Below are 23172 nucleotides of genomic sequence, written 5' to 3' on the forward strand. Positions count from 1 at the left end.
GCATGCAAGTTGGACACATTCAACTGTCCAAACACCCAAAGTTGAAAGATGAGGGAGCCACAGTTAGCCATTCATTCCAGTAAGACATTATAGAATCCAGGACCAGGTGAAGGCCACTCAGTCTTTTGAGCCTGTTCTACCATTCAATATGATCAGGTGAATTCAGTACCCCATTCCTGCTTTCTCTCCCCACCACTTGATCTCTTTTGACAAGGCCCCATCCAATTCCCTTCTGAATACTCCTGACAAACTGGCCTCAATAACTTTCTTGTAGGGAGGTCCACAAGTTCAGTACTGAGTGAAGAAGTTTCTCCTCATCTCGGTCCGAATTGGCTTTCTCCTTCGACTGTTACCTTTTGTTTTAGACTTACCCAACATCCAGAACATTTGTCCTGCATCTAACCTGTCCAGTCCTGACAAAACCCAGCCCATTTTTAATTAAAGAAGCTTGCCTTTCGAGGGGAAAAAGGAATGTTAACATGTTTGCAATCTTGGTAATTGTAGAACTGGACTAAAAACCTAGAATAAGTAGACTGAGATGGAGGGTCTTGTCTACATTCAAGCCCAGCCTCAGAAATGATTTGATCTTTTACTATACACTCAACAGGTCAGTCTGAAAACAGTTCAAGGAACAACCAAAAAAGGGCAAAGCCTGGCCTTACAACAATCGACTTTTCAATGACATGTCATTTCCCATTACTCAAATTTCTTCATCATCAAATAGTTGCTAGAGGACATTGACCCCCTCTTGTCTACACCAGCTTTCTCCTTTTTTCACCCATCAGCCCTTTCTCATTTGCCTTGGAAATTTTCTTCAACCCACTCCAAATTGTCTCGATGGAACCTCCCTTCACTAGATCTACTAGAGAAACTCATTGGGTTGAGCAGCAGTGGGAATAAAAGAATGGTCAACATTTCAGGCTGGAACCCTTTGTCAAGAATGTTGTCCTGACAGAAGGTTCCAGGACGATTCTTTTTCTCCCATTGATGTTGCTCGACCCACTGAGTCCCTCCTGCAAATACTGTTGCTGCAGAATACAGCATCTGCACTTTTCCCGTGTCCGACATCTATTTTACTCAAGGGTCAGCTCATCCTGTGGCCGGAAATGAACTCCCCACCCACCTTGAGCACCTGGCACTGCAGCCACTATACAGTTCACAATAGTTCCTAAGAAAGTTCTCCTCCAACTCAATTTACTTACCCCTGACCCCTTTTTGGCTCCAAAGCATGGAGTTCCTTCCCCAGTCAACTGCACCTGTGCAGCCACTCATGGACAGAGAGAGCTAGTGTTGCATTGCTATTCTCCCTGTACAGAATAGCCAGCACACCCTGTGACGAAATGCTGACAGCAAGCATGCAGAGACTGCTAGACCCAGAGCAGGATGAAGGGTGACACACTACGGACGAGGTGGTTGCGAGATGGCATTCGGCTGCAATGCAGTCACAGTCAGACAGCCTGCTGATGAGACTCCCCAAGGGCAGCTGTTGAGAATGTGGAGAGCAGTGAAATCCCTGTACAAGCAAATAGCGGATGCTTTCAATCAAGGATGCAAAGCTGAAGCAGGATTCCAGAAAGTCGAAGAGGTAATACTGACTTCCTGCAAAAAAAAAGTTGTGGCTTTGCTATCAACTGAGCCATTACCCGCGACCTGCGGAGGAGAGTCCCTACCTGTTTTTTGAAGAATGGGCCCACAGCCTGCTCCCAGCATACCCACTTTCGATAGGAGCCCAGTGTCTGAGGAGAGGAAGTTACTCATTCAATGTTGGATTTTCAAAAAGCTACCACAACACATCTGAAGGGGGTGTCAAGTCTACAGGTCTGGGCTTCATGGATACAAGGGACAATATGCCAGTGGGAGCTGTTCCAGGGAGCAGGAACAACAGCCAGAACCTGAAGAATCACACCCTTCAGGGACGAAGAAAATCAGCAACTTAAAAAAAAATGTACAAACCCATGGTTTTTTTTTTAAAAAGCACATCCTGTTGCGGCAGTGACTAGAAGCTTAAGTCCAGCTCAGCAGGGGATAACCCAGTGGCCAGGATCAGTAATACAAGATTTCAAATCTCTCACTGGCATACAATGTCCAGTCAGGAATCCCATTTTCTCCATCCCATTTAGGAAGATCATAGCTGATCTATTGCTTCAGGTTGCCTGTAATGCCTCACCCTCTCTCCCCAGCAGGCTTGGGTACACATTGGCTGAACATCCACAACACTAGAGATTTCCAAACATTCACAAACTTGGCATTATGAAACATCTCTCATGGCTTCGGGGTATGAAGCCCCCAATGTAAGCTCACGGTCACACCTTCAACCTCTACCAGAATCCTGTCTCTAAACACAATCTTCTACTCCCCACTGAGTGGGTCATTTTACTCAAACTCGCATGGTTGAGTTGAAACCTCACTGACTCCAAGGCGAACGTGCTTGGGTGGGGAGTTACATACAATATGGGTTGCTTGGTCTCGAGTGACTTGTGTTGCATCCTTCCCACCAACCACCTGGAACACTGCAGCATCGAAACGAGCCCTGCAACTCATCCAGTCCTCACCAAACTATTATTATTCTCCCCAGTCCCATAGACCTGAACCCAGACCATAGCCCTCCCTCTGCACACTTCCCATCCACGTACCCATCCTTAAATGTTGAAACTGAACCAGTATCCGCCACTTCTGCTGGCACTCACTCCACACTAACCAAGCTCCCCTTAAACAATTCACCTTGCACCCTTAACTTGTGTCCTCTGGTTCTCGACCTGCCCATCCTCAGTGGAAAAGCATCAACCCATTAAAATAAAAGCCAATGAACCTCACCTTCCCAAACCTAGGTCAACTTTGTCTTGTGTGCTAACACTCCCAGCCTTTAATACATCATTCACACGTTGCTTATTCCAAGTTATGCTTTTGCAAACATGAAAAAGCCTTTACCATACAGAACATTTCCGATTATCCGAAAACCACAACCAAAATTCTCACTTATCCTAAAAAAAATTTCAGCAGGTGACATGATGGCACAAACTGAAAAAAATCTTTTCTTAAATTTATGCATTTATCTTATTTTATAAACAGAAATCACATTGTTTTTTGGTAAGAATTAAACGTTATTTCATGCTTGAAAAACTCTCCCGTTGTTTTTTCTTGGTTTTGACCGCTGATACAAGTCTTCTGTTGACGATACTGGCTGCTTAAAGCAATTTCTCAGTTACCCAAAAAATCTGCTTAATCGTAAAACGTCCGATCCCAAGCATTTGGGATCATTAGAAATGTACTGTATTACATTTCATCCACCCCCTCACCACTTGCTTCGACGGTCTTTATCTCCGCATCCTCTTTGTGGGCCACTTTCCCATCCAGTTTTTTTAAGATCAGCAAACATGGAGAAATTACCTTTGTATGTCGTTAGTACCCCCTGGAAATGCCTGGAAGCTTCCCAGTCAAGTCTGTCAAACTGAACACAATCTATTTGTTGATGCTCATTTTCAATCGCACATAGTTTTGCCCACACTAGCAAAATAGCCTAACTGCACATCTTTTGATGCAAGAATCTTTGGTGGGTCAACTCGTCAAATCCAAACTTGAGATACATTCTCCTTACCCATCCCATTTTGTCGACAGCTAATATGGAGAGAACTGTCCAAGGTTCCATCTTCTCCTTCCTTCTTTTCTTGAAAACCTGCTTCACCGCAGTTGTCTACTTTCTAACCCCTGCTGGAATGGTCCCAGAATTTGGGGAATGTAAGACCATCATCCATCCACTAACATTGTGGCCATTTCTTTAAAAACTTGCAATCCAGGCTCAGTGAAACCGGCAGTAACTTTTGCTGCAAGTTTCTCCTGAAGGTCCTCGAGGTTACACATGATGGACAAAGTTAGCAACAAAAGCAATTGGAAACACCACAAGTATATCAACTTGGGAAGGAAGCAGAGGTTACACAAGACCGGAAGGGTTCACCGCTCCACATCACCCAAATGAAACAGAGGCCATTTTACTCCAGATGCCAGGTAACACCAAGCACCGCCAGCATTTTCTAGTGCATGGATGACCCTCTCCTTCAGACAGCAAGGCAACATGCACTTAAAAGTAATAGGGTTCAAGCACAAGACAGGTAGCCTCTAACCCCAGTCCAATGCATCTTCTAACTCCCACAAGCCAGAGTTGATTTAATGACAGGACAACAGAGAGCCACTCAGATCCACATCTAAGTGACATTTCCTGACCAGCCCCTAGGAAACAACAACCTGAAATGCACCATGATAACAGTGAGCAAGTCTGCAATGCAGCACCATTCACAAAAGGGCATATGGAAACAGGGCTGGGTGAATACTCACAGCCCGCTTCTCACCAACCACCTGGAGCCCTCTCCCCATTAACTACTGGCACGTCAGTATGAGCTGAAATATGCAGGACACTCAGGGGCTTGACAGGTTCCGCCTGCAGCTGACGTGGACATTACCCCTCCATAAATCTTCGTCCGCGAAGCCAAGCCAAAGAAAGAAGAAGGAACTTCTAGCGGAAGATGGTGCAGCTCTGGAATTCTGGGAGGTGGGGTGGAGGGGAGGACATTCTAAGAAATGGGAGATACATTTCTTAAAGGAAAGGGAATTGAGGGTTTGGGGAAACAGAGAACTACCAGTCATTGACTGGGCAGGTTTGAATCACTGAGAAGCATACTCCTGCTACTATACGTTCTTGTAGGTGTAATCCATTGTGGATCCAGGCCTGGATACCTGGTCTCATTCACCGTTGCCACATCCTGTAGGCCGATGTGCGTTGAGTATAGAAGCAGGGAGGTTTGGAAAATGAGTCTGCCTCACCCCAATGACTGCAAAGGAGAACACCAAGTGCTGACTGGAAGGAAGAGAAAGAAGGGCTGAGATTGCATGCAGTGCCAAAGCAACAGAATCCACCAGCACTTTGCAGTGACTTAACCATCACCCCTCACTAGTCTTGCTTCCTCAGGCATCTCTCGTGGCTGAAGCCACCCCCCCCACCCCAAAATCTGGAGGTGGCAGCCCATTCTAACGGTCAGCAAACTCACTTGTGCCGAAGGTGCTTTTGTTCTGGCCAAAGTTGAATCCTCCCGTGGGGTTGGCCGGTGTGGCTCCAAACAGTCCAGTCCCAGTGCTGGACGTGGCGGTCGAAGCACCGAACAGCCCACCCCCACCCCCGAGCGGGGCCTGTGGGCCCTTTCGCCCAGCTGTGTAGTCCTCCAATCGTAACTCCTGGTGAAAGCAAAGTAACATGGGGTGGGTTAATACAAGCTGCTGCCAACGCTGAACTCGTTCTGTCTGGCATTGAGCTGCGTACACGTTGACCTGGCCCCTCGTGTCCTGCGCTAGGGACAGGCCAGAAACACCCACCGTCCCGTGGATACTCACCTCCAGTGACTTGGTCTCATACTCTTTCATGGCGGTGATACATTGGTGCTTGGTGCTGATACTGGTACTGACCCCAGACTTCACCATAGTGTCTGTGCCTGTCGGAGGCTGTGGGGAGGTGAAAGGCAAGAGGAATTATGTGGCTCATTGCCTGAAACACTGCTACAAGCTCACTGTAACCCATTCAAGATCACTTTCTCTCCTGAGAGGGTGCCACTCTCAGCCCTGTCAAGCAAGCTCTGAGTGGGTCACTGGGCTACAGATCCATGGGAGATCTGCATAGCCTTACACCATCCTCACACCCGCCTGGTGACAAGGGGAGCGATCAATTCTTCTTCCTCCTTACCGCTGAGTGAAGGAGATTATTCAGTTCGTAAGAATATTATTAATTTGAAGTGGACGGATTGAATTAAATATCTGGGTATAATTTTGAATGTTAATTATCAATCTTTATATAAATTAAATTATGTTCTGTTAATCAAAAAAATTAAAACTGATTTGATTAAATGGAAAGATTTACCTATTAATTTATTGGGTAGGATAAATACAATTAAGATGAATATTTTTCCGCGTATGCAATATTTGTTTCAATCTATTCCGTATTTACTTGATAATATTTTTTTTCGAGATTTGAATAAAATGGTTAAGGAGTTTTTATGGAGAGGTAAATTTTCGAGAGTAGCTTTGAATAAATTAACTTGGAAATATGAGTTAAGGGGACTACGTTTACCACATTTTCAAGATTATTATGAAGCAGCCCAACTTAAATTTATTAGTTAATTGATGGATTTGGTACGGCCTCCTAGTTGGGCCAAAATTGAGATGGCAAATATTTCTGAATTTGAAATACATCAATTTTTGTTTACATGGAATATAAATTTGTTACAGCAACATAATGTGCCCATATTAAAACATTTAATGAAGTTATGGATAAAGAAAAATAAAATGACAGGCTCTAGGGGTGAATTATCGGCTTTGACTCCATTGTATAATAATCAACTTATTTATTTTTCAATACACAATCGAAGTTTATTGCATTGGAGATTTAAAGGTGTGGAAAATTTGGGAGATTGTTTTAAAGAGGGTAAATTGTTATCTTTTAATCAGATGAAGGACAGTTTTGGTATTGATAAGAACTCTGTTTCTTTATTATCAAATTCGATCTTTGGTAAAACGTACATTTGGTAGAGATATGATTTTACCTGAAATGACTAAATTTGAGACTTTTCTTATGATGGTACCAGAGAAGGGTTATATTTCATCTATGTATCAAATATTACAGGATGGTATGGATAAAAAGGGTTGAGATAGATCCCATTTACTTCTAGATCTATCTCAACCCTTTTTATCCATAGAAGTAAATGGGAAGCGGATACTGGTTTTATTTTTTTCCGAGGATGATTGGTTAGATATCTGTCAAGATAGTGTAACTAAATTGATAAATCCACGTTATGCAATGATAAACTATAATTTTTTACATCAATTATACTTAACACTGGAAAAATTAAAAAAGTATTGTTTTCATGAATCAGATTTGTGTTTTAGTTGTGGTAATTCTGTTGGAACTTTTTTTCATGCTGTTTGGTCATGCATACATATATAATCTTTTTGGAAGAAAATTCAATCATTTTTAGAATACCTGTATAAGATTAAAATACCTTTAGATCCGACAATATTTTTATTGGGTAGTTTGCAACCTCTGAAAGGTTTGGGATTAGATAAGTTTCAACTTGCTTTTGTATATTTAGCTTTATCTGTAGCGAAAAAATGTATTGCTAGTACGTGGAAAGATAGAAATATGAATTATATTAATAGATAGGATAATGAGATGAAATATTGTTTAATAATGGAAAAAATTACACACGTTTCATGTGATAATTATAATTTGTTTATTAATAAGTGGTTGTTATATTCAGAATATTTACATTTCAATTTACATTGATTAAATCTTAATATCCATAAATCTTCGTCCGCGAAGCCAAGCCAAAGAAAGATGTTTAATTTTTCTTTAATATTTTTTATTTTTTCTTTCTGGCTCTCCTTAGGAGAGTTGGCTGAAGGGGTGGGGGGGGTCTTTTCTTTTCTTTTTTTATATATATAAAAAATAACGTTCATGTTTATGGTTAATTGTTGTACATGTTATGTACTATTTGTTTTTTGAACGAATAAATAAAGTTTTTTTAAAAATTCTTCTTCCTCCTCCTTCTCCCCACACCCCCCCCCACAAACATTGCATAGTTGGCATAGCAGTTAGCACAACGCTGTTGCAACGCCATCGTTCGAATCCCACACTGTCTGTAAGGAGCTTATACGTTCTTCCCGTGTTTGTGTGGGCTCCCTTTGGGGGATCCAGTTTCCTCCCACCCTTCAAAACATACTGGGGCTGTAGGTCAATTGGGCGGCACAGGCTCGTGGGCTGGAAGGGCCTGTACTGTATGTTTAAAATTTAAATTAAAAACCTCTCCATGCAACCAACCCTGATACCCAAGATCACTCTGCAGAAGTTACAGACTGAAAGTGGGGGCCTCCATCTCAGGTGCGTCAACAGGTAGGGTGCATGTACCCACACCGTTCCAGCCCATGTTCTTTCTGGTGCGACAAGACGATGGTGGATGATCACCACTACCACCAAGAAAAAGCACCATCACACTGATCCAACCCAAAATGGGACAATAAACCCAATCACATTTCCCAGCTGCTGGACTGGAAGGAGTTTGTACATATTCCCCATGTCTGCGTGGGTTTCCTCCCACCATTCAAAAACATACCAGGGTTGTAGGTCAATTTAGTGTAATTGGGTAGCTCGTGGGCCAAAAAGGCCTGTTACCGTGCTGTAGGTCTAAATGTAAATTTTAAAAGTTTAAATTTAAACTAGGGGTGGTTTACAGCAGCCAATTAACCAGTCAACCTGTGGGATGTGTATGGAAAGAGAAGAGGGCTGGGAGACTCACAGGGCACCAGGAGACTCAAGGTCAGGAACGAACCCTAGTCACTGGAGCTATGATGGCAGCTATACTAGTTGGCCACCTCAATGATATAACAAAGGATTATTGTCATACATGAAATGAAATTCTCTTGCTGCATTAGAGATACATTAACAACAGCTCATCTTAAATTACCACCATGCTCAAGTCAGAAAATGATAAATATAAAAGGACAAATGTTCACAGTTGCAGTTAATGAAATAAACCATTTCAAGTTGCAGACAGATCCTGCAGCAGATGCTGTGGTTCAGGGCTTGATACCTATTGGTTCACAGCTTTCCTGAGGGTTCAGATCAGAAGCCCCTTATCCCCACACACCTTTGAGAGAACAAATTTCTCCTGTCTCCTCCAATCCTTAACATTTTGTTAAAACCATGTCCCCTTTTTGCTGACCTTGAGGAATTGGACTTTGCCAATTTTTCACTGCACGGTATCCTGGGGCCGGTCTGTACACCACTGCAAGCCACAGCCAACATCCATTTGTCTGGTAGCCCCATCGAGCAACAGTTGCACAGTCATCTCAGCACACAATACTCACATTAAATTTAACTGTTGTTCCAGTGGGAGCAGCGGTACTGAAGGTGGTTCCCCCAAACAGGCTCCCTGATGTACCGCCAAAAGGATTAGAGGCTGTGCTCGTGGTTCCGAACAGTCCTCCTCCTGTGGTGCTGGTTCCGAAAGCTGAAACAGCAAGATCAGACTGAGTAGATGAAGAGGCACGGTCTTTCGATACAGCAGCATCACTCACTGCTCCTCAATTATCCCATATCAATTATGTGGGTGGTTCGGTTAGCACAACGCTGTTCTAATCCCACGCTGTCTATAAGGAGTTTGTACGTTCTCCTTGTGTCCACATGGTTTTCCTCTGGGTGATCCGGTTTCCTCCCACCCTTCAAAAGTATAGGGGATATAGGTTCATTGCTGTATTTGAGCTGCACAGTCTTATGGGCCAGAAAGGCCTGTTACCATGCTGTAGGTCAAAAAAATTTTAAAAGAGCATTCCAGCTACTGAGAGACAAATGGATACAAACATATTATTGGATTCAAAGTCAGATTGTCAACAGAAACTCCAGAGCCAATCAAATAAAAGTCTTGTGCAAGAGCCAAAAGTTCTGAAAAAACACAGCAGATCACACAGCATCCATAAGAAGCAAAGGGGAACAAATGTTTCAGGGCCCAAGTTCTTCGTTGAGGTATGCTACATGACCTGCTGAGTTTGACCAATAGGTTCGTGTATTGCACTACAATCACAGAGCCTGCAAATCTTCCCGTTTAACTCCAAATGAAAGACTTGTTTCTCCACTGCTCCTCATGTTCTCTGGTCACCCCATAGAAACTGAAAAGCACAGCCAGGACATCAGGACGGATGAATCCCTTGGGATCCTTAACATTTGCTGAGGAAAGAGGTTGCCCCAATAAAAAATGAGAACGATACAGCAACTAGAGCCAAACTGAATTTAGGTCCAGCTTTCCCTTCATCTACCACACGAGGGTGGTCCCACTTTTATTCAGCTTGGACTGGACACAGCCCTTCCTGAGTAATGAATTATAGCATCAGAATTTAATGTCATGAACAAGTCATGAAATTTGCTGTTTTGCGGCTGCATCACAGGGCAAACGTTCATATAAACCACCTGACAACAATAGTAGAGTGAAACAAAGTCTGCAGATGCTGCAAATTGTGATAAACAAAATGCTGGAGGCAAAGATATATCACCAACATTTCAGGCCTGAGCCCTTCTTCAACTTTGTGGCCTAATGATACAGTACATCAATGGTAAGAGGGAGGTGTCTGGCCTGGCCAGGAGCAGCAATGGGGTTAGTGAATTCTGTAAGGGAAAACTCCCAACTAACTCTCAACTCTCTTAAAACCCTGAAAGCAAAATCCTGCAATGTTAGAAATACTTGGCAGGTCAGGCAGTGCCTGTGGAAACAGCTTTTGTTGAGATCAACCTCAAACATGACCTAGCAAGTGTTCCCAACATTATGCTGCATCTCTAGTTCAGCATTGCCAGCTGCACCACATGCTCAGTCCCCAGTTAAACTCCTGACGAAAGCCCACGCTTACTTCCGAAGCCTCCAGCTGGCTTGCTCTGTGTGAAGGCATTACTCTGCTGGTTGGAGAAGAGACCTCCTGTGCTCGTGCCTCCAAAAAGACTGTTGGATGTCGAGGTCCCAAAACCAAAGCCTGCATTGGTGGAGGATGTTGCTGGCTGCCCAAAGCTACTGGACCCAAACAGTCCTCCTATAAAAACAACAAATATCATTAGCTTGGGGATGACAGCAAGACAGACTCATGAGTTCAACACCAACAAAGCTGCTTTATGACCAGATTCACAGGATGTCGTTCAGAGGCTTAAAAATATTGACAAGCTAGTTCTTTGGTCAGTCTTGGTTTAATGAAGCTCTATGGGGCACTGGTGAGACCTCATTTGGAGTACTGTGAAGTTTTGGGCCCCCTATCTTAGAAAGGATGTGATGTTGTTGGAGCGGGTGCAGAGGAGATTTACTAGGATGATTCCCGGAATGCAAGGGCTAACGTACGAGGAGCGTTTGGCAGCTCTTGGGTTGTATTCATTGGAGTCTAGGAGAATGAGAGGGGATCTCATAGAGGTATTTCATATTTAGATAGGGTGGATGCGGGTAAGATGTTTCCCTTGGTGGGTGAATCGAGGACAAGGGGTCATAGTCTGAAAATGAGAGGTTATCCATATAAAACAGAGATTAGAAAGAACTTCTTTAGCCAGAAGGTCGTGGATCTGTGGAATTCACTGTCGCCTACAGCAGTGGAAGCCAGATCACTGGGAGTATTTAAACAAGAAATAGACAAGTATCTCATTAGTGAGAGCATCAAGGGACATGGGGAAAAGGCCGGAAATTGGAACTAGTGAAGAGTAGCTTTAGTGTAGATTTACGGAACAGACTCGATGGGCCTAGTGGCCTGCTTCTTGTCCTTTGTCTTGTTGATTTTATTTGAAAGCAAGCTTCAGTCTGGAAATTATTGCTCAGCTCTCCCAGAGGGAGACTTGAGGAAGGGTTTTTTAGCCTACGAGGAAAGATTGAGTCATCTGGGTTGTCCTCGCTGGAATTTAGAAGAACATCTAAAATGTTGAAAGGCCTACATAAGATAGAGATAGGCAAGTCATTTCCATTGGAGGGGGAAAACCAAAACTAGGAGGCACATTCTCAATATTCAGGATAAGTAGATTTAGGAGGAACTGCTCTTCCAAGAGGGTGGTGAACTGGAAATTTACTGCCCAGTGAAGCAGTAGAGGTCACCTCAGTAAATACATTTAAGACAAGGTTGGATAGATGTTTACATAGTAGGGGAATTAAAGGATATGGGGAAAAGCCAGGTGGGTGGAGATAAGCCTATCATCAGATCAGCTATGATCTCACTGAATGGCTGAGCAGGCCCAACAGGTCAGATGGCCAATTCCAGCTCCTATTTCAGATGTTATAGGATTCCACAACTTTCTAACTCAAGCCCAGCCCACTGACCCAGAGCAGGAATACTAGTAGAAACACACCCAGCTCCATGACCTGGCCAATGGGGCTGACTCATCTCAGGAAACAGTGATAAACTTTGCCAGAGACTGCAATGCAAGAACATGTTAGAAAGGATTCGAATGGCCTTTCCACTAGAGACTCAGGTCAACGTCGTCTTTGAAGGCATTCTGTATCACCCACTGAAAGAGGGAGGTTTCTGGCCTGGTCAGGAGCCCATTGAAAGATTCTATTGAAATGGGAACCTCTCTTTTTCACCACTCGAACCACCATTGAAGGCAGCCACGGGGAAGAATGGATGGAGCCCAACCTGGTTTACTTTGGGTGCTTCCGAAGAGTCCAACACCAGAGTTAGTAGCTGTGCCAAAACCAGTCGTGGCTGTGCCAAACCCACCAAAGCCAGGAGTAGCAGTGTCTGAAAAAACAGGAGATCAGAGGCCATTAGTGCAGGACAAGAGGACATCAGGGATATATGGCATTGCCAACTGAAGCCCAATCCAGCATTCAACAAAACCAGAGAGAACTGATGCAGCTTGGTGATTACTGCAGGAATATTGCTAAGCCCCAGCCAGTTCAGAACACCCTGTGGTGAATGGAACTTGCTACCCTTGCCCTGACATTGGGCCCCACCCCATCTACACTACACAGGATTGGCCAGGTGGTGGACAATCATAACGAGCCCTCCCCTGCCTTACCATCATCACAGGTTGACCAGGAATCGCCAATCCCAACAGAGAATGCAGACTTACTTTGCCCAAATGCTGACGTGGTGAATCCACTGGTGTTGCCAAAGGTGGGGGTGCCGAACTGAGACTTGTTGAACATCTTGGCAGATTCACGAGGTCGTCAGCAACTGGGAAGAGAATCAGATTCAGCTTGGGTTTTACTGGTCACCTGGAACCACAGGACCTCCAACACCCATCAGCACTGGGACTTGCTCAAGAGGGCACGGGAAGTACTTACTCCATAGCCATTTGAATTTACGAAAACATCCAACACCAAACCATGAAGCTGATCCACAGGAGATTGAGCAGCACAGATGCTGCCTCCAGCAACCCAGGTCCAATCCTCACCCCCAGTCTTGTCTGGTTTCCTTCAGGTGTTTGTTTCATCCCACACCAAGGATGTCTGCAATGCTGGGGCTCAGCACAGAACATAAAAGTGCTGGAGATCAGCAGGTCATGGAGGCTGAGGTCAGCGTTACTCCCAATGTTCAAGCTCTACGAACATGTGCAACTCTTTTCTCTTCTTCTCCCTCCCATCTGTATCCATCTTTCACCTGTGGTCCTCCCCCTATACTGCACGACTGCCTGAACATGCACTCAGCCCATTGCTTTGCGCAGATACTGAGTTTCTTCAACACGTGCACTGTAGGATATAGGTTAATTACAGCTGTAAATTGCTCCTAGTTTAGATGAGCGGTAGAAACTGGGAAGGGGAAATAGAGAGAACAAAATGAACCAGGGTAGGATTATTGTCACAGTAGGGCACCCGTTTCCCTGCTGTATATTGGAGGCAATTAATTGTGGGCTCAAATGTGGATAAAAGAGACAAGTGGCTCTGTTTAAAAAAAGGTATATAAAAACAAGAAATTCTTGAAAGAACTGCAGGTATATAATTTCTAGAACCCTTGGAGGTCCGTATGTTCCGAATTTTTCCAGATTTCGGAAAGCCAGATTTAAGCCCACCTGAACTGTGCTGCCGTATCTCCACCCCCCACCCCCTTCCAGTCGCGCTGCAGGTTCCCCCCCCCCTCCCCCACTGACGACTCGTGCTGCTATCTCTCTCCCCACTTCCCGGATTTTGGAGCTTTCTGGACCTTAGATGTCTGGATAAAGGATTGTGTACCTGTAGTTACTGGTATTATATGAAAATCTCAACTACTTTTTAAAAAAAAACACAAGATTTGTCAAACTACTTATGCAACTTTAACAAAGTTTCAGGAAAGACGACAGCCAAATACAATAAAGAAGGCAAGGCAGAAACACCAGAATCTGAAGATAAATGGCATGCTTGTCTGTCAACTTTCAAGCATTCCACATGTGGCTTCCAGTGGAGGTGGAAGAAACCCAGTCACAGAGCTGATAAATTAGGTGCATGTATAAAAGGAGCTTCAGGGTGGATAAGACCGCAGAGTTGACCTCAAGGTGAGAAGTTTAACAACGCCATGAAGCTGGTGCAGTCAGCAAGGACAGTGGGCAGAGTGAACGAGACAAGAGAAGCTGGAAGGTCACAGTGTGATGGGAGCATTCATGGGTGGATAATGATAACAGGTTTATTGTCATATACAGTAGAAACCCCCCCCCCCCCATTATCTGAAATTCAATTAACCACAAATCCAAACAACCAGCAAAAAAGGAAATACTATAAATAAAATTTTAAATAAAAGTTAAAAATTGTAAAAATACATGTTCTCCGAAGCAACATACGACCCCTTGGTGAAGATGGGAGCACCCCTGGTCATGATCCACCCGCAGCAGCTGTTTGAATAAAGTTATGTTTGAATAAAATGGCGGTGCCCAGGATAAAGAACCGTCCAATGGCATTCACTGCTGGAGCGACTCTCCCAAAGTGTCTCCCTATATTAGATCTATTATTAATCTGTAAACTTGGTGGTGGTGGTGGGAGGGAGGGGTTTAAATTATGACAGCATCACACTTAGTGTAGCAAATAGCACAGCGCTGTTACGTCGCCAGTGACCAGGGTTCACATTTACATTTTGTAAGTTACAGGAATCATTTGATTAAAGTGAACTTTACCTAATTATAAACTACAAAACTGATTTTTTTTTAATTTACTTTACATTTTGCACTGTCCTTTGTCTTTTAAATGGTGCATTCTTACTTTTTATTTTTCACACTATGAACCATATTGACGAAAATACACTCAAACATTTCCCTCTTGAATATACACAGTGTCATTTTCCCCCCCTCCCTTCCCTCCCTCCTTCAACCCCCTCCCCACCCACTCAACGTTCAACATATACGAAACAATAAACCCATTAAACAACGTCCTCACACAATGGAGATAAACAAGAAAATTGTGTCATCTACTTTTACACACTGGGTCAGGTCACTTCGTCTTCTTCTCATTCTATCATTTTAGGGGGGGGGAGGTCCGCGGTCGGCCCTCTCTGTTGTGTAAACGGTGCATTCTTAATGCGGTATTAGTTAGGCATTATAACTGTGTCAATCAAGCGGAAAATTCACATATCTGACATCTGCAATCCTTGTAGGTGCTGGACACTGGGAATTTTATGATACATTGCACCAGAATTCTCCCTTGCTACCACTGAATAGGTACTCCGTAAACAAAAACTACAATGGTACAGTGAATTGAATTAAAAAGAGACAAATAAAAAAATATATAAATAATAAATATTCAATTATCCTAGCGCCAAAAAAAAAACTGATGACAAAATGCAGATAATCCTTCTGTGGACCACTCCCTGATTAGCATAACAAGGGGATGGGGTGGGGTGTTCAAGAGGCTGATAGCTGATGGAAAGAAACTAGAGGTGTTGGTTTTCAGGTTTTTGTAGCTTCTGCCAGTAAGAAGAGGCTGTGACCAGGGAGATGAGGGTCCTTTATGATGTCTGCAGTGGATGGGCTCGGAGCCTTTGATGGATCTGGCTGTGTTTTCTTCTGCGTTCCTGGGAGGTCAGATTCCCAAACTAAGCTGTGCTGCACCCGTATTAGTTTGATGAAGTCTTCGACAACATGCTAAATCTCCTCAGACTCCTGAGAAAGTGGAGGCATCTTCAATGTTCCTTTGACGAGTTAGCTCCACGAGACTTTTTCTGAGATGATGGACTCCCTGGAACTTGAAGGTTCTGACCCTCCCCATCTCTGTCAACAGACAGGTGTTGCTTCACAAGGAAGTGTATCAAGATTTATTTCTAGAATACTTTTTACTGATGAATGAGAGCCCAAAGCCAGGTTTGCATCCATCTAGAATGAGATGGGAGTCAAATTTGAACATAACAATTGATGAACAGCTCTGGTCAGATCTGTGTCAGGGAAGTTTGTTGGCTGCTATTAATGCCAAGTATAGATTGGTTCACTATAATTTCCTCCATCACTTGTACCTAACCCACCCCACAGGAACTCAGAAACTACATCAATATAAACCTGAGTTATCAGAGATGTGCTTCAGGTACGGGATAGAGGTTGGCTCATTTTTACACTCGACCTGGCTCTGCACAAAGGTGAGACCCTTCCGGTATGACCTCTGTGACACCCTAAGATCAAAGCAGTCACCTTCCCAGTGGACCCAAAGCTTTGCCTACTGGGCATCTTTACGAGTGTTGATAGATTACTAATTTCCAAATTAAATTTCCAGAAATTGCTTTATGTATGGCCAGAAAATGTACTGCAGTAACATGGAAATCAGACTCCCCTCTCCTCATTGCTGGATAGTCTTCAGAAATGAACAGCTGTATTTCTCTTGAAAAGATCACATATGGTCTTAGAAAAGGATATAACACCTTTCTGAAAATTTTGCAACCTTATCTAGACATATAGGCACTTCACTGACACCACCACGGGGTTGCATCGCTTCTGACTAGCCATACCTCTGTAAAGAATATGAGACAATGCAATATCACTGTATGGACTGACAATGGATTTTTCTTTTTTACTTTCTTTGGCTTGGCTTCGCGGACGAAGATTTATGGAGGGGGTAAATGTCCACGTCAGCTGCAGGCTCGTTTGTGGCTGACAAGTCCGATGCGGGATCTTTGTGTGATTAGACTTGCACAGAAAGGGTAGGGAAATGGAGTTTTCTTGACTGCATTTGCATAATTGTTAACAGTTAAATATACTAAAAAATGAGAAATAAAATATTCCCCCCAAAAAAACAAAGACAGATGTGTGGTCCCGTGGCCTCTCTTTCCCGAAAACAATACACTTCTCGGTGACACTGAGAGTAAAATGGTTGTTCTGGAACCACCCAGCCCGATTCCCAATCTCCCCCCATTCTGACTCATCATTTCTAGTCGTTCAGCAAACAGTGGTGCGTCATCAGCAAATTTGTGGACTGAGTCGGAGCCGAACCTTTTTATAGAGTGTGCAGAGTAAAGGGTTCCGACCTGAAGCACTGACTGGCCATTCCCACCCATGGCTGCTGCCTGACCCACTGTCCTTCCTGCTTCTCAGTTTACTTAACATTCCAGCCTCTGCAGCATTTTTCTTCTCTGGTTGAATAAGACATTGGGACAGTTTGGATAGCAATAAAATCACTGGTAGGAATCGCCTCTGTAATCCAATTGTTTAGCAAATCTGCAATGGATCTAAATTGCTCATTTACCCTCATTCTGATCACACACAGTGCAAGAGGAGAGCAGGAACGCAACACTTGATAAGCAGGTGCAATCTGAGATAGACACACACACTCTGCCATTCTATTCTTACACGCACCAGATATTTCTTGGTTTGCTGGGTGATATCATAATGGTATAAATTGGACCACTTCCAGTGCATTTTATTTTAAATGTTACCTTTTTACCTTTATTTAGTGGAAGCTGATTCCAGTCATTCATGTGAATGCTTTAGAGAGGGTGTGGAGATTTACCAGGATGCTGGCTGGATTGCAGAACATGTCAGATGAAGCAAGGATGACAAAAGCTGGGGCTTTTCTCTTTGGAGAAAAGAATGAAAGGTGACTTGGAGGTGCACAAGATTATGAGGGGCTTCGGATCGACAGCCAGTATCTTTTCCTGGAGTGGCATCTGTTTAAAGTGAGTGGAAGGTTCAGAGATGTCAGAGACAAGTTTTTTTTACTCCAGAGAGTGGAATGCATTGCCGGAGGTGGTGTTGGAGGTTGGCACCTTGGGGTAATTAAAAAAATTTAGATAGGCATATGGATGCAAGAAAAATAGAGGGATATGGGGGAGAGGAAGGGAAGGGTTAGATGAATCCTTCCTGCCTATCCTTCAGGTATTTGACAAACTCAGATATTTAATTCTCAATCTGTTAGCGCAACACTGTTACTGTGCCAACAACCTGGGTTCGAATCCGGCGCTGTCTTTAAGAAGTTTATACATTCTCCATTGTCTGTGTGGGTTTCCTCTGGGTGCTCAGGTTTGCTCCAACTTTTCAAAGCACCTCAAAACTAGCAATGTCAGGGTTACTTTGTTTTAATTCATCTCCTAGCTCCTCAAATTCAGCTTCTTGGACCTCATCTCATTTTTGATCTACATGACATTGTAGGCTGTTCACCCTCCCCTTAAATAATGCCCTGAGACAACCCTGACCCTTGCACCATCAGGGAGATCCATTTATGGATGTAGAAGCTCCTGCCAGTTTCCCTCACCATGAACACCGCCCCCCCTCACCCCCCACAACCACTCTTCCCTGCCCTCCTGTCCAGCCAAGGCACCCACGGTGCCATGATCTTGGAAATTGGTGCCTTCCCTTGATGAGCTATTTCTTCCCTCCTCCCCCTGCCAACAGCTGTATACATTTTGAAATATGGTGGCAGGGAACTCCTTCACTACCTCTCTGCTGCTGCCCTTCCTGTGGGCCACCCATTCCCCATCTTTCTGCAGTAACTATCAATAGGGTGAATTCAGTCTAGATTGCCAAATTTAAAATGTGTGCTCCCTTTGCATCGCCCAACAATGGAGTGTAGATGCTCCACTGATGTAGGGAAGGTGGCTATGCACCACAAACAACCAAAAACCATGAATCAACAAGCTGTTTCCTCAAATGGCCCAAATGCAAAGATTATAGTGAAGGCCTTGATGTGGCTCTCACAGGGTTATTCGTTGGTCTCCCTGTTTAAATATGCGTGCTTGCAGTGGTGGACAGCAGACACCTGCTGTCTACTTTCCACGATAAACAAGTAAATTCATTAGGCAGGGACAAAAGGATGGAACTATCCAAAGGATGAAGTACTGGGGGTGGTCAGAGAGAGAGATTTCAACAAGGGGATAAGAACTGAGCAGCAAGCCAATGAGCACCTACCTGATGGAGCAAAGGCTGATGGGAGTCAGGCCACAAGCAAGAGAGATGAATGAGACTGCATCTGGAGTACTGGGTGCAGGTCTGGTCTCCTTACTTACGGAAGGATGTACTGGCTTTGGAGATGGTGCAGAGGAGGTTCACTGTGTTGATTCCAGGGATGAAGGGATTGGCCTATTAAGAGAGATGGAGTCGTCTGGGGGTGTACTCGCTGGAATTTAGAAGAATGAGAGGGGATTTTACAGAAAGGCATATTTAGAGGTAGGTAAGTTGCTTCCATTGGGAAGGAAGACCTGAACTAGGGGACATAGCCTCAAGGTTAGTAAATTTAGGACATACATGAGGAGGAACTGCTTTTCTCAGAGGGTGGTGAATCTGTGGAATTTGCTGCCCATTGAAGCAGTGGAGGTGACCTCAGTAAATATATTTAAAGGCCAGTTGGATAGATTTTTACATAGTAGGGGATTTAAGGGACATGGGGAAATGGCTGGTAGGTGGAGATGAGCCCATCATCAAATCAGCCATGATCTATTGAATGGCAGAGCAGGCTCGACAGGCTGGTTGGCCGACGCCTACTCCTATTTCTTACATTCTTATAGGTGGTTGGGTTTGGAACGCATTGGAAGTCTGCAGGCATGGCCAGGCTGAGGCAGTAGAGAAGGAAAGCAAATCTTTGCAGCAGAGAGAATATGGAGCTGGAAGGTCAGATGGGATATGTATTTCAAGCATTCAGCTTCAGGACAGAAGACAGACTAGCATTTGTGTAGCATCTTTTACCAGTTCAGGGTATTTCTCAATCAATGCAAAGAGTTAAACAAGAAGCTGGGGTCGAGTGCAATACACAAATGTGCTGGATAAATTCAGCAGGTCACAGTGTGGCCACTCATCTTGCACAAACTGCAACAAGCAATCCATGAACAGGCATGGGAAAGCTTGACAAGACGCAGCAACAGGTGTACTCGCACTCTCTAAGAAAGGTTCAGGCCCAAAACATCTCCTATGGATGTGGAAAGACCGGCTGAGTTCCCAGTATGTTGGTGCATTTTACAATCACAGCATTTGCAGACTTTCGTGGTGTCATCATTTTTACCAGGTGAAGACTCTACACAAAGATACTTCTTCCAAATGAAACTCCAGAAAAACTAATAACGTAACACCACACTTCATCCTTTAATGGGGTGTCGAACTCAAATCTCCACTGCTTTCCATTATTGAAAGTTCAGGCAGGCGCAAGGGCTTACCCCCAGAGTGGCCAAGTTTCAAAAGAATAAAAGGGGTACTGGTGATGACACGAAAGAAGTAACAGAGCCACAAGAAAATTAGGGGAATGGGAGATTGCTTGCTGGAAGCTAGCATGGACTCAATAGACTGAGGAAGAGGCCTCTTTTTGCATCAATATAAGATAAGGGAACTTGGACGAACAATGAGGGCTCAACTATGAACCTAACTGGTGACATTAGTCTGGATAATTCATGCAAATTGCCACAGGTCCAGAACCAAGCAATCAAACAGAAGGTCGCAATTCTCACAGCAGCAGGAGTAACATAGTAATCGCTTCAGAAATATGTACACTCTTGTAGGTTTAGTCTTCTGTCCATCACCTTGGACTAACAGAGGCCAAGAGACAGTGTGAAAGGCAGCCTTAAGGAGCAAGATCATTTAGACATACAGCATGGCAACAGGTCCTTTCAGCCATGAGTCCCATGCCGCCCAATGCCTTAATTAATCTACCACCCCTGGTATGACTTTGAAGGGTGGCAGGAAACCGGAGCACCCAGAGGAAACCCACACAGACACAGGGAAAACTTACCAACTCCTCATAGATAGTGCGGGATTCAAACCCAGATCGCTGGCAAAGTAATAATGTTGCACTAACTCTGCCGCCCTATGATAATCTGCCAAAGAACCCAAACATCTGACCAATGGTCTATTGCTGGAGAGACACTAGGGGATAGGGAGATTCTCCCAGTTTTCTATGGAAACCAGCATCATTAGCTGGCACCAGAACAGAGAACCTGCAGGGATAGTGGCTAACCTAGACAAATGTCTCACGAGATAACCCACTCATTTCCAGTATTTCTGAAATGTTTCCAAAGGATCCACCCCACGAGTGACAGATATAGAATAGACGGAATAGTGACAGTCTGTATCCTGGAGAGGGTGAATCGAAGACAAAACCCAACTCCAATGTGGGGGTGGTTGATTTAAAAAGGTGATGAAGGGACAGTTTTCCACTCAAGGATGGTGGGCACATGGAAGGATCTGGCAAAGTGGTGGCTGCAGGTACGTTAACGATGGATTATAGCAGATTGTATAGATTTAACGATGGATTATAGCAGTTTGTATAGATTTAATGATGGATTATAGCAGATTGTATAGATTTAACGATGGATTATAGCAGATTATATAAATTTGTTTTATTTGCTTCTTTGTTTTCTATAAATTTCAGCTGCAAGAAAAGGCTTAAAAATAATATTTTTAATGGGAAAATACTAGTCTGTTAAAGAAATTGTTTTCTTTTAGTAACACAGCTGCATGACGTGAGAGCCAAGGCCGTGCTATTCTCGAAACTTGTTCTGGACCTTTTTGGTGTAGTCTGCAGATTACAGTTCATGTGAATCGTCACAAACAGGCCGTAGAATGGGAAAGTAAACCATACAAAAAGGTTTGTGCCCATCTGCGTATACAGGTTTTCTTGCAGAAAGACCCTGCTGTAGATTACAACAGATCTTCTCAAGTGACAGAGAACCCGCTTCGCAAAGCTGATAAGTTGTGCTGTACTCACATTAATCACTGTACACTTCTTTATATTTAAGTTCACATTAGGTGCTGCGAAAAAGGACCAAGAAAAGACAAAGAAAAGGTACAAGGACTGCCTAAAGAAATCTCTTGGTGCCTGCCACATTGACCACCGCCAGTGGGCTGATAACGCCTCAAACCGTGCATCTTGGCGCCTCACAGTTTGGCGGGCAGCAGCCTCCTTTGAAGAAGACCGCAGAGCCCACCTCACTGACAAAAGGCAAAGGAGGAAAAACCCAACACCCAACCCCAACCAACCAATTTTCCCTTGCAACCGCTGCAATCGTGTCTGCCTGTCCCGCATCGGACTGGTCAGCCACAAACGAGCCTGCAGCTGACGTGGACTTTTTACCCCCTCCATAAATCTTCGTCCGCGAAGCCAAGCCAAAGAAGAGGTGCTGCGAGCAGGGTCTCGCAGGGATTGGAGGTTACCCGAGGACTGGGTAAGTGGTCAACACCCGAAAAGGTAGACTGGGGAGAAAATCAAGGTGCCTGAGGATCCCTTCAATCCACTTTTGCGGCTGGTCTCCTGATCGGTCTCTCTTCCGAGGTAGACCTGTTGCCCTGCTGAGAGACCCCACAAGAACAATGCAGGAAGAAGAAGACGACACTCAAGGTTAGTGAAAGCTGTATATTGTTTATAGTATCTTGGGAAACTGGTAATCAGTGATTGTTTTTAAAAAATTAAGTAGGTTTTAGGATTAATCGATGACTGTACCACTGCACCCACTTTGGAAAGCTAATAAAATTGTGTTGTACTCACATGTTGTCATACACTATATTTGAATGAAGTTAACAGATTCCCTTTAAAACTTCGACAGGAGGCACACTGGGAAGTGAGAAGAAAGCAGGAGGGCACGGTGTTTGGCATGGGCAAGCTGGCCTTGTTTCTATGTTGGATAATACTCAGACGAAAAATCTTCCTTCTACAAGATTAATCCTGTATGCAGCTCTCACAATTAGATCATCCAATAAATGAAGCATGACCTCCTTGAAGCACACTGAATGAATGCTATTGTTAATTACCACTTGCACAACTGCAGACTAACCCTGTGATCTTGAATGCCAGATCTCTAACTGGAGAACTCTGCAATCTCTCCCATTTTGACAATACTTCTCACTTCTTCCCTGCCAAGATGGACAATTTCATACTTCCCCACATTGCCTCTATTTGTCTTATCTTTGTGCATTGCCAACCTGTCCATGGACTTTCACGGGTTCCTTGTGTCCCCTTCCCCTATCTTCCCTCCAGTCATTTTTCATTAACAAATTTTACAACCATACCGACATGGCACCAAATTTATTTTTCCAGAAAACTTGTAGAAATCACCACGGCCTCAGCACGGATCCCCATGAAACAGCTTTCACAAAGCACACATTCAGACAACTGCCTTCTTCAGGCTCGAAACATCGGTTATATCTTTACGTCCTATGGACGCTGTGAGACCGGCTGAGTTCCTCCAGCCCACGATGTTGTGCTGCCCTATCTAAACCTACTCCACATCAATCTAAAGGACTGTGCTCCTCCCTCTTACCCTTCC

At 44.0% G+C, this 23172-nt stretch overlaps 1 protein-coding gene across 3 annotated transcripts in view; it reads right to left on the bottom strand.

The window, feature by feature from the left end:
- The window catches only part of nup98 (nucleoporin 98 and 96 precursor), a 113231-nt gene that overhangs the window by 76048 nt on the left and 14011 nt on the right, over positions 1 to 23172 (bottom strand). For 2 of the 3 annotated variants that reach the window (XM_069892251.1, XM_069892249.1), the window contains exons 2-8: positions 12620 to 12723; positions 12181 to 12285; positions 10432 to 10608; positions 8902 to 9044; positions 5380 to 5487; positions 5040 to 5223; positions 1671 to 1736 (exon numbers count right to left, since the gene is read on the bottom strand). In XM_069892251.1, coding sequence (XP_069748352.1) covers positions 1671 to 1736; positions 5040 to 5223; positions 5380 to 5487; positions 8902 to 9044; positions 10432 to 10608; positions 12181 to 12285; positions 12620 to 12695 — 859 coding nt within the window. In that variant the 5' untranslated portion in view covers positions 12696 to 12723. The remainder of the gene's footprint in view (positions 1 to 1670; positions 1737 to 5039; positions 5224 to 5379; positions 5488 to 8901; positions 9045 to 10431; positions 10609 to 12180; positions 12286 to 12619; positions 12724 to 23172) is intronic. The other variant, XM_069892250.1, reaches the window with a different exon arrangement.

Source organism: Narcine bancroftii, chromosome 7, assembly GCF_036971445.1.
Source record: "Narcine bancroftii isolate sNarBan1 chromosome 7, sNarBan1.hap1, whole genome shotgun sequence".
NCBI lineage: Eukaryota > Metazoa > Chordata > Chondrichthyes > Torpediniformes > Narcinidae > Narcine > Narcine bancroftii.